Source organism: Lepidochelys kempii, chromosome 8 (assembly GCF_965140285.1).
Source record: "Lepidochelys kempii isolate rLepKem1 chromosome 8, rLepKem1.hap1, whole genome shotgun sequence".
In the NCBI taxonomy this organism is placed as follows: domain Eukaryota; kingdom Metazoa; phylum Chordata; order Testudines; family Cheloniidae; genus Lepidochelys; species Lepidochelys kempii.
Window position 1 is genome coordinate 64,847,424 of NC_136387.1, and position 14,511 is coordinate 64,861,934.

Sequence of the window (14,511 nt, forward strand, 5' to 3'; positions counted from 1 at the left end):
ACCCTGAGCCACTGGGTCAAGAAGGACCGAAAAATAAGCCATCGGTCGCTGGCCAGGCCCAAAGGGCTGAGTTAGCACACCAGACGCCGTGCCAGATTGTTCATGGCAAAATAAGGTGAAAGGCTTTGCGTAATCCGGTCTGCCCAGGGCTGGTGCAGAAGTTAATGCTTGTTTGAGGGCGGTAAGGGCGTTGTTGTGTAGAGTCGTCCATGGTAAGGGTTCGGGAACGGAATCCAGCAGCAAATCGGTGAGGGGGTGCACTAACTCCGCATAAGCCGGAATCCAGGCTCTACAATAGCCACTTGCTCCCAGTAACTGGCGGAGTTGCTTTTTAGTGGTAGGCCTTGGCATACTCAGAACGCTTTCAATCCTGTCCTGAGTAAGTGCAGTAGAAGCATATGAAATACGATGCCCCAAATATTCCACCTCGGGTTCGGCAAACTGTAGCTTGGAGAGTGCCACCTTGTGACCTTTTTCGGCCAATGCAAAAAGAAGGATTCGAGTGTCCTGTACACAGGCAGCCTTGGCTGTAGAGCACAATAACAGATCATCAACGTATTGAATCAAAGTAGAACCCATAGTCAACGAAATAGAGTCCAGATCTCGCTTTAAATACTGGCTGAAGATGGTAGGGCTTTCCCTGTAGCCCTGAGGGAGGCGGGTCCATACGTATTGACATCCGTCAAAGGTAAAGGCAAATAGGAACTGTGAGTCTGGGTGCACAGGGATGCTGAAAAATGCTGAAGACAGATCAATCACAGTAAAATAAGTAGCCCCTGGGGGAATAGCAGTTAAAATAGTTGCTGGATTGGGAACAACCGGAGCTCTCGGGATCACAATAGCATTAATCAGTCGGAGGTCATGCACGAAACGGTAAACCGGTTTGCCATCGGGGCCAGGCTTGGGTTTCTTAACAGGAAGAATAGGTGTATTGCAAGGGCTGGTAGCCTCCTTAATGATTCCTTGAGTTAAAAGCTGTTGTAGGACTGGCCGAATGCCCTCTATGACCTCTTTAGGCAATGGATATTGCATTTTTCGGGGCAGAGGGACATCTGTACGGTAATTGATATACACCGGTTCTGCTGACTTTAAAAGTCCAGTTTCAGTGGACGCCGAGGCCCACAATGCTTCAGGAATATCAGATAACTCAGCAGGGACAAAGGGGGCGGTGGGTGTAGTGGCTAACAATGCCATTACCGTAGCTTCAGGGACCGAAGTAGGGACTGAGAGATATAGCCCCTCCGGGCTGCAAGTTATAGTTGCTCGTAGTTTACATAACAGATCTCTACCTAATAAATTTGCAGGACAGGAAGTTGCAATTAAAAAGCTATGATCCTCTGATAACGGGCCAAGCTGGACCGTTTGCTCCGCAGTTAGAGGAAGGGCGCACACGGTGCCACCAACGCCTATAGCTTTTACGGTTGCAGAAGTGGTAGGAAGGGTGGGGTCCTGTAGAGTACTTCTATCTGCCCCGGTGTCGATTAACATTGAATAAGTTTTTCCTCCCACCACAACTGGAAGCTCCGGGTGGTTTGCATCCAACTGCACTGTCCAAGAAGCGGAGGGGGTTCCTGGCGAGGGGGACGAAGCATTGTGGGCGGCTAGCTTTCAATCAGTACTTCCTTTTTCTTCCCCCCTTTCCTGTACCCTCTGGTAGGCTTGCATAAGAGGGTCAGCTGGCTGGAGGGGGTAATTTGGGCACTGGGCAGCCCAGTGTCCTTTTTGTCGGCACCGCCGGCACTCATCTGGCCCTGCCCTCCCGGGCCGTGGCTGGAAGTTCTGACCTTGTGGTCCCCATCCCTGGGTAGAGCTGCCTCCTCTTCCGCCTCGTCCCCGAAAGCCTCCCCTCCTGCGGCTTGCATCCCGTCCCCGAGAGCCGTCTTGGAAACCTTGCAACTGCAGATTAAGGAGCTTTTCGGACCTCCTAGTGTCTAATTCCTTCCTATTCCTCCAGGCATGGGCTGCTAACCCCACCACCTCCTCCAGCGTTTTGTTTTCATAAGCTGGTTGACTACACACATACTTCCGAGCGAATGGTAATAAATTTTTTACATACTGGCCGATCACTTGTGTTTTCGCTACAGGGGAGGTTGGATCTAAGCTGCCGTGGTTTTTCAAAATCTTACAAAGGCGGTGGAAGAATTCCCCTGGGTGCTCATCGTGCTTTTGAACACATGCATCTACCTTTCCCCAATCATACACAGGCTTAGACATATCCTCTAATGCTTCTAAGATTCGCTTTCTCATTTTATCCCACTCTTGAACGGTCTCTGGAACATCCCAATCCATTTCAGGTTTCTCTTGCGGATAAGCCGCCCTGCCTTGCACCGTCTCTCTAGCTTTCTCATACACCGTTTCCTTCTCACCCTCGCTTAGCACTTGATTTAAAATCATTTCCACATCGTCATAATTACAATTATACATTGTGAAAATACCCTTTAACTTTTTAATAAATTCTTCCGGACACTGTCGAAATGAGGGAAAAGTAGATGACCAATTCATTAGATCCGTGCTGGTAAAAGGGACATACACCATCTGTGTCCCCCCCCTACCGCTCGGCAGTTGTCGCATAGGCATTTGGACTGCACTAGCTATTGCAGCTCCAAGAACTTTTGCCTTAGGGGTGCCTAGAGAACCATGAGACCGGGTCTTTGCAGGGGTTGCATCACTGGGGTGTCGCGGATCAGGACGTGTCAACCCCCTGGTAGAGGTGCCAGCCTCCGGATCGCCCCCCCGCTCTGCGTTAATTGTGGGGGTATTGGTAGCTAGTGGGAGAGTGGAACCGCTCCTTTCCCCGGTTGGGGGAGTGGGTGCATCAGGGTCAGGCTGCGGTACCCCACCCCATAGCCAGCTACATTCTTCCAATGGTATAGGATCCCCCGCTTCTTTCAATGGGAGTTGGGGATAAATAGACTTTGACGTTTTTAGCTTCTGGTCAGCATGACTAGATTCTGGATTGTATGGTGGGGGCCGCATGGCTTTAAGTTTTTCTACCTCAGCACGTAAACTAGTAGTTACACTGGCACTTTTGCGCTGTTCGGCCTCCCTTATCCATACATCAGAATACTTAAGTTGCCGCGGTTGTAAATCATACAATACTTTTCGTAATTGAACAATGTTATGTAACTCAAATGTTCCTTCCCCCGGCCAGCGATTTCCTGGTTCTGGGTCGTCTTGCGTCATTCCCACCCAGGGACCTTGACACAAAAATATAAACTTATACAAAGCTTTGTTGCCATCCGATTGTAAGGCCTTGATATCCCTATCATAATGTTTTAACATATAGCCCAGAGGCGTAGAAGGATCAACAGTTCTACTGGACCCCCCCCCACATCTTTTCCCAAAGACGGGACCCCTGGCTGTTGTCTAGACAATCACAAAGGAAAAATTCAGAACTCACCAAGTTCCCACCGGCCGGTGTTCACCAATAGGTCCGGACCCTAGTGCCTTCGGGATGCCTTATTTCGCCGAAGCGGCGGGTGGAAGCGAGACGGGAAGCCTTCAGGGTTAAAGCAACCCGGGTGCCGGCAAGAAGGATTCAGAGTCCCGACCGTCCACCGGTCCGGAGAAGAGGCGATCCCGGACGAGCCCCCAAATTGTTAGGGAAAAAGGGTTCCCCTCCCGTCTAGGGTTAGGAGGGTAGCCTTCCCTGGACTTCTGTATTAGCCAAACAAAACACAGAGTCTTGGCTCTTTGATAAAGTGAGGCACTTTATTGCTAGCAAATACAACAGCTGAAGGGCTCACCAATTCCTTTTCAGAGGAAAATGGTGAAGCCCCGAACAAAGAACAGGGATGAGCTTTTATAGCTTGGTTCAACATACATTGTGATATCTCTTCCAGTTCGAACCGGTTAACCCAGTCTGTTTGAAGTTCTGGGGTAGGTAAGAGCATGGAGGCTTATCTGTATAAGGAATTCTCTCCCCAAAAGCAGGGAGTGCAGGTTACACACAGTTCACATTCTTTCTATCCATAAACAAAGTAGAAAGGACAGATAAGCATAGAAAAAAGACAGCAGCGTAGCTTTACATGATTATAGGGTCGCTTTCTGGGTTTTTTTCCCTATCAATAATGTTACAATTAAAGTGGGTTTTTTAATAATAATGGAGGAAATATGGAAAGATTTTTTTGTTTTTGGTGAAATTCAGCCTGTTTGTTGATAGTGCTGAATCATCCCTGCGATAATAGGATACATCCCTTTCATCTCTGGCTAATAATTTATTTCTGCCTGTGGAATGCATAACAGTGCAGAAAATTCCACATGTTGGAAAAACAAATCCCTGAAACACTGGAACTCTCTCCAAAGGATTTATCACACCTCCAAATTTACTCAGGACTAATTCTTCACATTAAATACAGTCCATAATAAGGGGCAACATGGTTGGTGCTCTGTCCTGAAGCAGTGAGAGGAGGAATTTGTTCTCAACTCCCTGGTACTTCAAGGGAGTGCACTTGCTGTTACAACCTTCAAGCTGTGCAGCTGATTGTTCCTTTTGTGCCAGTCACACTCCCATGTGTTGATGTGGAGCTTCCTCTAGCAGAGCGTGTCTGGTCCTTACAGGAGACATGAAAAGCTTCTTGCAACTTCTTCTCCCATCTTTGCACCCACATGAAGTTGGCACTCAACAGAGTGTGAGCAACTATAAAGTTGTTCAGCTTTTCTGGGCCTCCTCGTCTGTCCCTGTCTATAATTTTCTGAAAAACCGGGATGGAATTTTCCATATCTGGTCTCTCTAGAAGAGATTTTATGTTTTTAAATTTTTGCAAAATATTTTCAGGCATTTTTGAATTAAGATAGAATGTAAAAAATAATTTTTTGCCATTGTAAAAAAAAAAATCTAACCCATGCTATCTTTGAATATTGTATAACAGAAACTTTGAATTTGGAAACTTAGAATTTGTCACATCCCTTGTGTTCCATGAGGACTACTGGTTTAGAATTTCAAAGGCCAACATTAACTTCAATCAGTTACATGTATATTATTTGTTAATCCTTTAGTTCTTGGTTAAAGTTCTTAACATACTACTTGGTGTCATTTGTTTGTATATATTTTATATAAACAGTAGAGTCACCAAACAAGAAAATAATTAATTGGTGTGAAAAGAATTAATATTGCAGAAAATGTCACAGTAATATAAGACATGAATCCTTCTTCACAGATGGAACTAGCTACAGATTGCAAAACAATACACCAACCAGTACATCTGTACAACTCTCATGGACTAATGTTTCTGATTGCAAATTGGCCTACAACTTTGCCTGTGAAACTGGTAGGAAACTTTTTGTACCTTTTAAAAGTTACCATTTTAAATTATTTTTGTTTTTATTTGATTGTGAATGGACAAATTTAAAGCAAGAAATATCATTTTTATCCTAAGTGTCAGCATAAACTGAGATACTAGACTAGACTGCATATTTATAAAAATACGGAAGTGTGGAAACATTCCCTTGTAAACAGAGTATGAGAAGAGGGACAAATGATGGACAGTAGATACTGTATGGGAACTAAAAATATATATACTATTCTATATACTATTGGACCTTACCTGAGAATGTTAACTAATGACCAGATGGTTGTTATGCACTTTGAACTTAAAGAAAATGCCACATAGAAAACCTGTCTTCTAAATTATCCCATCAGATATAATTAATTTCTAGAGCTAGTGGGAAACGAAATTTCAGTTAAATTTCAGAAAAAAAATTCACCCTCAGCTGGGACAAAAACCAGAACCTTGAAAATTTTGGTAGAACTGAAATCCCACAATTTTTCACTTTGGAAACAATGAAAATGTTGCCAATTCTGAAATGAAATATGCTCCCCAGGATGCCTAGCTACCTGCCAGGCGGGCTGCAGCAGTGGAGAGGTCCTGACAACCTTGGTATCTGGTGCTTTAAATTGACATAATTCTTGTCAGTTTTGTGGCTGCACACCACTGAATGAAAGCCATGAAACTGACCAGACTCTTGTCAAGTTAACAAGAGTTTCACAACTGCTATTCAGTGATGGGCAGCCCTGGAGTCCCTAGCTCTGGGAATGTCCACATAGAAGGGCTTCCCCAGAGCAGCAGACCTTAGAAACTTGGGCTTCCCCAGCAGCCCACCAGACAGTCAGGCTGACAGGAAACCAGGCAGGGCCAGTTGATATTAATTAAACAATTTTTAAAGGAAATCTTTGTTGTATTGGGTTTTTTTATTTTAATGGAACACTATGGGTATAATCCTAGTCCCATTTGAATTCAATGGCAAAACGACCATTGTCTTCAATAAGGCCAGAATTTAACTCTTTAATTATATTTGTTGTTTTGGCTTGAGCCACATTTTTTGGACAACTTTGACAAAAACATAAATTTTCCTATATATACAATTTATATTATATTTTTATCACTTTAGTCAATTAATTCATAGTGTTGAGTGAATCAAAGAAACAAGAAACCACCTTGGAAGTCATATTTGAAAATAATTGGTTGTACTTGAAATCCAGATTCATAATGTCTAGACTGTCTTCACCAAGGAAGATGTCTACAAATGGTTGTGTATCTTGATCATCTTTGAGTAGGATACATTGAATAGAACATGCCCCTCTAACCTCAGGGGAGATGTATGGGGGGGGGGGGGGGGGGATGGTAAGTGTGTAACTCACCACAGCCAAAACAGAGCCTTTAATCTTAAATGAAGGAGGTACACTACAATAGGTGATGCAAGTAATGTATTTAGCTCCCTTTTTGAAAACCAATCACAGGTTTTTGATCCAATATCTATCAAGGTAAAAGGAATAGATTATGAATGTAAAACATTAAAATATTTAAAGGTGGGATTTTCAAAAGCACATAGTATTAATGTAGCATTGCCCCTGCTGAAGTCAACCTTCAATATCAAATTAGGCCAAATGTTGAGCTCTTTTGAAAATCCCACCTAAAATTGTAACTAGAATTTTTGGGTTTATGAAAAAGTGTTAATGAAACTTTGTATTTTAACGTAGGGAAAGATAACCAAAACATTACAGAACCTCAGAAAACACTGAAAAATTTATCAGCCAACAAGAATTACACATGCACTGGGACTATATACTATTTTGAGAACACAGTTGCGCAGCAAACCGTTAATATATCAACGGATTATGGAAGTGAGTATAATTTTTTGTTTGTTTTTTAATGTTTCTGATACAGATCCATATTTTATTCACAGCAGCTATAGGAAAAGGATGTGAGGAGAAGGGATAAAGGATATTACAAGTCTTGTACCCAGATTCTGTTATATTGGCATAGTATAAATCCCATAGATTCGAGGAGGGAGCAGAGAGCATGGTGTTCAAAGAGGTTGGAAGAAGGAGCAAATGGTAGTGGAAGAGGATAGCATGTTTACAGGCAGGGGTTGGAGAACACAGATATTGATCTTGAAGAGGACAGATTTGAACATAAAATTATATATTTAGAAGTAATTGATAACTGGGTAGGAAAATGCTCTATTTATATTTAATTAATGTTAAAGATGTGCTAGGTAAGGGAAATAGATCTCTGGGCATTTTTATATCCTTTCTTCAGGGCTTGTCAATTATCCACAAAATGCTCACAGAACAAACAAATAGAAAACAGTGGGCAGGAATCCCCAGAGCCTTTCTCTATTTCAATCAGCTAGGAGGAGGGAGAGTATACCCTTACCCTTTGACCCCACTTCCCTTTCCTTTACAGGGGTCACTCTAACTAGAGGCAAACAAGGCAGCTGCCTAGAACAGGAGCTATCTGGGAGAATGTCTGTCTGATAATGCATGGGGTTGCAGCACCACTCACTCAGATTTGGCCTTGCAGTCCCCCTTTCATGATGGAGGGGCGGTTGGACCAAATCTGAGTGAGTGGCTCTGCGACCTGATGCTTATCCCCCCGACTTCTACCACAACCACCAAACCACCAGAAGGCTTGCCATACCTCCCTCGAAAGTCCAAAGTGTTTTCCACATGCCTATCTCCTCCTTCCTTCCCTCCCCACAGTTGGGAATCTCTGATAACAGAAAGCATTGTTCTGGTGAGAATATTGAAAATGCAAAGGGCGAGGGGAGGGCACACTGAACTTTTGCCTAGGGTGGCAGAGCGGCCTCTGTTCCTTTTATACTCTGCCCTGAGTAACCATGTGACCAGCCAGGAACTGTTAATCCTTTACTGGCTGCAGCACCTTTACCTTTGAGAAAGTGGCCCAGAGCACACTCTTTGATCAGTAAGTTTCCTCCTAACTCCCAGAAAAAAGAATGCCATGTTTTCAAGGGTTGCGTCTGGTCTTATGGAGCATTGTGAAGGCATGGGGTTGTACAGTCAGATGACTATCATGTCAGCCATGGTCTGGTCTTCTTCATTGTCTGCAGCCATTTCAACGAAGTATGGTAGATGACCAAAGTAAAAAGCACTTTACCACCCACTTTATAGCTCAGACTCCTTCTTAATCACCAAATAGTTTGTCTCTCTGGGTAACAGTTTCCTGCAGATGGCATAACATAAATGCCCTCCCTCTTCCAGCTCCTGGGAGAGAACAGTCTCAAGCCCCAGTTCAGAGGTATCCTTTGGCAGGATTAACTCTTTTTGTGAAATCCTGACCATATAGCACAGGTTCACTGCAGCAGATACATGTGATTTCCACAAAAGCATCCTCACAAGCTGGGAAACCAGTGGACTTTCCGGGGCCAAGCAAAACATTGGCTTGGGGAGCTATTTTTGTGGAAAACTGGGGCACAGAGTGTTGTTAGTATCCCGCCAACTCCATTATCTGCCATTTTGTGGAAGGAAATGGAGAGTCTAGTAGGGCCTTCACTTTACTACCTACTGCTTTCGACTTGTCATTTCTTCTGGTGTAATCCTCATATTTAATCTCCATGCAGCTAATAACAGCTGAGTTAGCTGTTAGTCCTTCCCTTGATCCCAAGAGATTGCAGCACCTCTCTTGTGATGTTCTGACCAAGGGGAGCACATTGTCCAAATGGGCTGCAGTTTAAGTCTGATGAACATGGAGCATCTTCTCTGTTAAATGCTGAAATGTAGCTGGAGCCCAAATGGAAGGGCCTGCATTTGGTATAGTCTGAAAGGTGTGACACATACTGTTTCCTCAGTCTCTGGGCCTATGGTATTTGCCAACATCCCTTGCTTAGGTTGAGGGTAGTTATAAATTTGTCCTTCTCTAGTTTGTCCAACATTTCAACCACCTTGGGCCTGAAATAGGCATCAAACTTAGAGGAGCAATTTGTTGGCTATTGCATGTGCCAACACAGACCATAAGCCTACAGCTTCAGGGTACTGAGTGGCATAATCAATGATTACTAAGATATAGTGGCAGCTGCTAGCATAGGGCTGTAGGTGTCCTACCAGGTCCACCTCAATATGATCAAAACGAGTATTAAAGAGTAGGAGAGGAACCAAGGGACTTTGTGATTAGGCCTATGTGCTAGGCCTATTTTTAAGAAAGGTGAAAAATGTGATCCAGGAAACTACAGGACAGTTAGTTTGACCTCTATAGTATGCAAGGTCTTGGAACAAATTTTGAAAGAGGGAGTAGTTAAGAACATATAGGTGAATGGTAATTGGGATAAATACAATATTATTTTACGAAAGGTAGATTGTGCTAGGCCAACCTGATCTCCTTCTTTGAGAAGATAACTGATTTTTTAGACAAAGGACATGCAGTAGATCTAATCTACCTGGATTTCATAAGGTATTTGATACAATTCCACATGGGAAATTATTAAATTGGAGAAGATGAGGATTAATATGAGATTTGAAAGGTAGATAAGGAACTGGTTAAAGGGGAGACTACAACAGGTCAGATTGAAAGGTGAACTGTCAGGATGGAGGGAGGTTGTTAGTGGAGTTTATCAGGAAACAGTCTTGGGACCAATCTTATTTAACATTTTTATTACTGACCTTGGAACAAAAAGTGAGTGTGCGCTAATAAAATGTGCAGATGACACAAAGTTGGGAGGTATTGCCAATACAAAGGAGTACTGGGATATCATACAATAAGATCTGAATGACCTTGTAAACTGGAGTAATAGAAATGGGATGAAATTTAATAGTGCAAAGTGCATGGTCATGCAGTTTGGGACAAACAACAAGAATTTTTGATATAAGCTGGAGATTTATCAGTTGGAAGAGAAAGACAGAGAAGGAGAAAGACCTGGGGATATTGGTTGCTCAAAGGATGACTATGAAATGTCAATGTGACGTGGCCATGAAAAAGGCTAATGTAGTCCTAGGATGCATCAGGACAGGTATTCCCAGTAGAGACAAGGAAGTGTTAGTACTGTTATACAAGGCACTGGTGAGACCTCATCTGGAATAGTGTGTGCAATTTTGGTCTCCAATGTTTAAGATAGATTAATTCAAACTGGAACAGGTGCAGAAAAGGGCTACAAGGATGATCTGAGGAATGGAAAACCTACCTTATAAGAGGAGACACAAAGAGCTTGGCTTGTTTAGCAGAGACAAAAGAAGGCTGAGGGGAGATGTGACTGCTCTCTATAAATACATCAGAGGGATACATACCACAGAGGGGGAAGAGTTATTTAAGTTAAACACCACTGTGGACACAAGAACAAATGGATATAAACTGGCCATCAACAAGTTGAGGTTCAAAATGAGGCAAAGGTTTCTAACCATCAGAGGAATGAAGTTACGGAACTGTCTTCCAGGGGGAGCAGTGGGGGCAAAAAACTTAACTGGCTTCAAGATTGAGCTTGATAAGTTTATGAAGGGGATGGTTTGATGGCATGTGGCCATCGGTGACTGCCAGTAACAAAACCCCCCACATGCTGGAGATGGGACACTAGATGGGAAGGGCTCTGAGTTACTACAGATAATTATTTCCCAGGTATCTGCCTAGTGGGTCTTGCCCACATACTCAGGGTCTTACTGATTGCCATATTTAGGGTCAGGAAGGAATTTCCCCCCCAGGTCAGATTGGCAGAGACCCTGGGGTGGGGGAGGTTGCCTTCCTCTGTAGCATGGGCCATTTGCAGGTTTAAACTAATGTAAATGATGGATTCACTGTAACTTGAAGTCTTTAAACCATGATTTGAAGACTTCAGTAACTCCGCCGGAGGTTAGGGGTCTATTTCAGGAGTGGTTGAGGTTCTGTGGCCTGCAATGTGCAGGAGGTCAGACTAGATAATCACAATGGTCCCTTCTGACCTTAAAGTCTATGAGTCTTTAATTTCTAGAATCATAGAAATATAGGGCTGAAAGAGTCCGTGAGAGGTCATTCAGTCCATCACTCTGCACTGAGGCAGGGACAAGGAGCTGACAGGTGTTTGTCCAACCTGTTCTTAAAAATCTTTCGTGCTCAGGACACCATAACCTCCCTTAATAACCTATTCCAATACTTATCTATCCTTACAGATAGAAAGCTTTTCCGAATATCTAACCTAAATTTCCCTTGCCACAGATAAGCCAGTTACTTGTTGCCCTACTCTTGATAGGCATGAAATACAATTGATCACCATCATCTTGTAACAGCCCTAATATATCTGAAGACTTATCAGGTTCCCTCTCAGTTTTCTTTTCTAATCACTAAACACGCTAAGTTTTTTTTAACATTTCCTCATATATCATGTTTTCTAAACCTTTTATCATTTTTGTAGCTTTCCTCTGGACTCTCCCCAGTTTGTCCACATTTTTATTAAAGTGTTTCAGAGTAGCAGCCATCTTAGTTTGTATCTGCAAAAAGAACAGGAGTACTTGTGGCACCTTAGAGACTAACAAATTTATTAGAGCATAAGCTTTCGTGAGCAACAGCCCACTTCATCGGATGCATAGAATGGAACATATAGTAAGATAGATATATATACATACAGATAAGTTGGAAGTTACCATACAAACTGTAAGAGGCTAATTAGTTAAGATGAGCTATTATCAGCGGGAGAAAAAAAACTTTTGTAGTGATAATCAAGATGGCCCATTTAGACAGTTGACAAGAAGGTGTGAGGATACTTAACTGAAGGAAATAGATTCAATATGTGTAATGACCCAGCCACTCCCAGTCTCTATTCAAACCCAAGTAAATGGTGTCTAGTTTGCATATTAATTCAACCTCAGCAGTTGATTGATTGTCTACAGCTGAGCTCTAAGATACAACTGCATGTGCTCCAGTCCCTCAGACAGAGACAAACACCTAAAAGATCTCTATCAAGCATTCTTAAAACTACAGTACCACCCGCTGAAGTGAAAAAACAGATTGACAGAGCCAGAAGAGTACCAGAAGTCGCCTACTACAGGACAGGCCCAACAAAGAAAATAACAGAACGCCACTAGCTGTCACCTTCAGCCCCCAACTAAAACCTCTCCAGCGCATCATCAATGATCTACAACCTATCCTGAAGGATGACCCATCACTCTCACATATCTTGGGAGACAGGCCAGTCCTCGCTTACAGACAGCCCCCCAACCTGAAGCAAATACTCACCAGCAACCACACACCACACAACAAAAACACTAACCCAGGAACCTATCCTTGCAACAAAGCCCGATGCCAACTCTGTCCACATATTTATTCAAGTGACACCATCATAGGACCTAATCACATTAGCCATGCCATCAGGGGCTTGTTCACCTGCACATCTACCAATATGATATATGCCATCATGTGCCAGCAATGCCCCTCTGCCCCTCACATTGGCCAAACCGGACAGTCTCTACACAAAAGAATAAATGGACACAAATCTGACATCAGGAATCATAACATTCAAAAACCAGTAGGAGAACACTTCAACCTCTCTGGCCACTCAGTAAAAGGTTTAAGGGTGGCAATTTTGCAACAGAAAAGCTTCAGAAACAGACTCCAACAAGAAACTGCTGAGCTTGAATTAATATGCAAACTAGATACCATTAACTTGGGTTTGAATAGAGACTGGGAGTGGCTGGGTCATTACACATATTGAATCTATTTCCTTCAGTTAAGTATCCTCACACCTTCTTGTCAACTGTCTAAATGGGCCATCTTGATTATCACTACAAAAGTTTTTTTTCTCCTGCTGATAATAGCCCATCTTAACTAATTAGCCTCTCACAGTTTGTATGGTAACTTCCAGCTTATTTGTATGTATATACATCTATATCTATCTTACTATATGTTCCATTCTGCATTCCATATATGCATCCAATGAAGTGGGCTGTAGCCCATGAAAGCTTATGCTCTAATAAATTTGTTAGTCTCTAAGGTGCCACAAGTACTCCTTTTATTAAAGGGTGGCATCCAAAGCTGGACATGGTATTCCAGCTGAGGCCTCACCAGTGCCAAGAAAAGTGGGACAATTACCTCCTGCGTCTTACATGATATACTCCTGTTATTACACCGCAGAATATTAGCACAGACATTGGCAGTTGGCTCTGAGCCTATCCAAACTGCCTCCACCAAAGAGTGGCTATGGGACCCCAGTCCTAGCCCAGCACCGCCAGAATAAATGTCTAGTAATAGCTGTGTCCTGGTCTCCTATAGATAACCTAATTAGGATTGTGGGATAGGACTGGAGGTCCCCATGGATACAGCCTATGTGCAGACACTTCCCCACCCGCCAAGTCTCAGGATGCATCCGCTGTTTCTGCACAAACATCTGGCTAGAGCCAAGAGCATCAGACCTAGGAACTCTGCTCCATTCACTGTGTCGTCATATAACCTTCTGGACTCATGGGACAGTTCTTGGCCTCTGAGGTACAGGTTCAGGCATAATCATATACAGTAAACTCTGTGTTATCCGGCATGTTGGGGGAATGGGGGTGCTGGTTAATCAAAAATTCCGGTTAACTAAGAGCTATACTTACCAATGGAATACCAATTTTCAAAGAATTAGAATACAATAAAATGAATCAAGTATAAAATAGTATACAGGGACTCACCAATCTAGTAGTAGTACTGCACTGCAGAGTGGTTGGTTTCTGGAAGAATTTAGGTGTATACAGCTAAAGTTTTCTATACAGTAGGTTATCTTATGACACTGTATATCACTATGGACAGCGCATGGTGTACACCCAGATCACTAAAAATACACAACACTGAAACTATACTAAACACAATTTAATCTTTCTTTGATGATTCAGAAGGCATTTAAGGATCTTGCAGTGCCTCAGGGTCATCATTATCAACATCAATTATCATCGTAGATGTACAAGATGTAGGAGATTGGACTGAATCTGTAATGACCCTATGACACACCCTGGAAGCTGCTTTTTTGAATAAATCCCTGATATCAGCTTGCTTACTTGTCTTCTGCCTCTTTTGCATAAAAGTAGAGTGCAGAATGTGCAATTGCATAACCTCCTGGGCAGTATACTAGTCCTGGTAACTAGACTAAAGATTTGTATTGGAAGATATCAGAAATGCCAGTTAACAGAGCTTTCCAGTTGATAAAGTGCCGGATAACACGGCCTTTACTGTACCATGGTGAGGCAAAAATGGTACACATGGGCTTCCTGACTACAGGAGAAAAATACTAAAGGATCAACAGTTCTCATAGCCGGGCCCTCCTTCCCTGTAGTTAGGAAAC

At 42.9% G+C, this 14,511-nt stretch overlaps 1 protein-coding gene across 8 annotated transcripts in view; it reads left to right on the forward strand.

The window, feature by feature from the left end:
* Nucleotides 1-14,511, forward strand: part of PTPRC (protein tyrosine phosphatase receptor type C) — a 155,083-nt gene that overhangs the window by 87,323 nt on the left and 53,249 nt on the right. For all 8 annotated transcript variants that reach the window (XM_073356764.2, XM_073356763.1, XM_073356768.1 and 5 more), the window contains 2 exons: nt 5,160-5,270; nt 6,980-7,123. In XM_073356764.2, the coding sequence (XP_073212865.1) occupies nt 5,160-5,270; nt 6,980-7,123 (255 nt within the window). The remainder of the gene's footprint in view (nt 1-5,159; nt 5,271-6,979; nt 7,124-14,511) is intronic.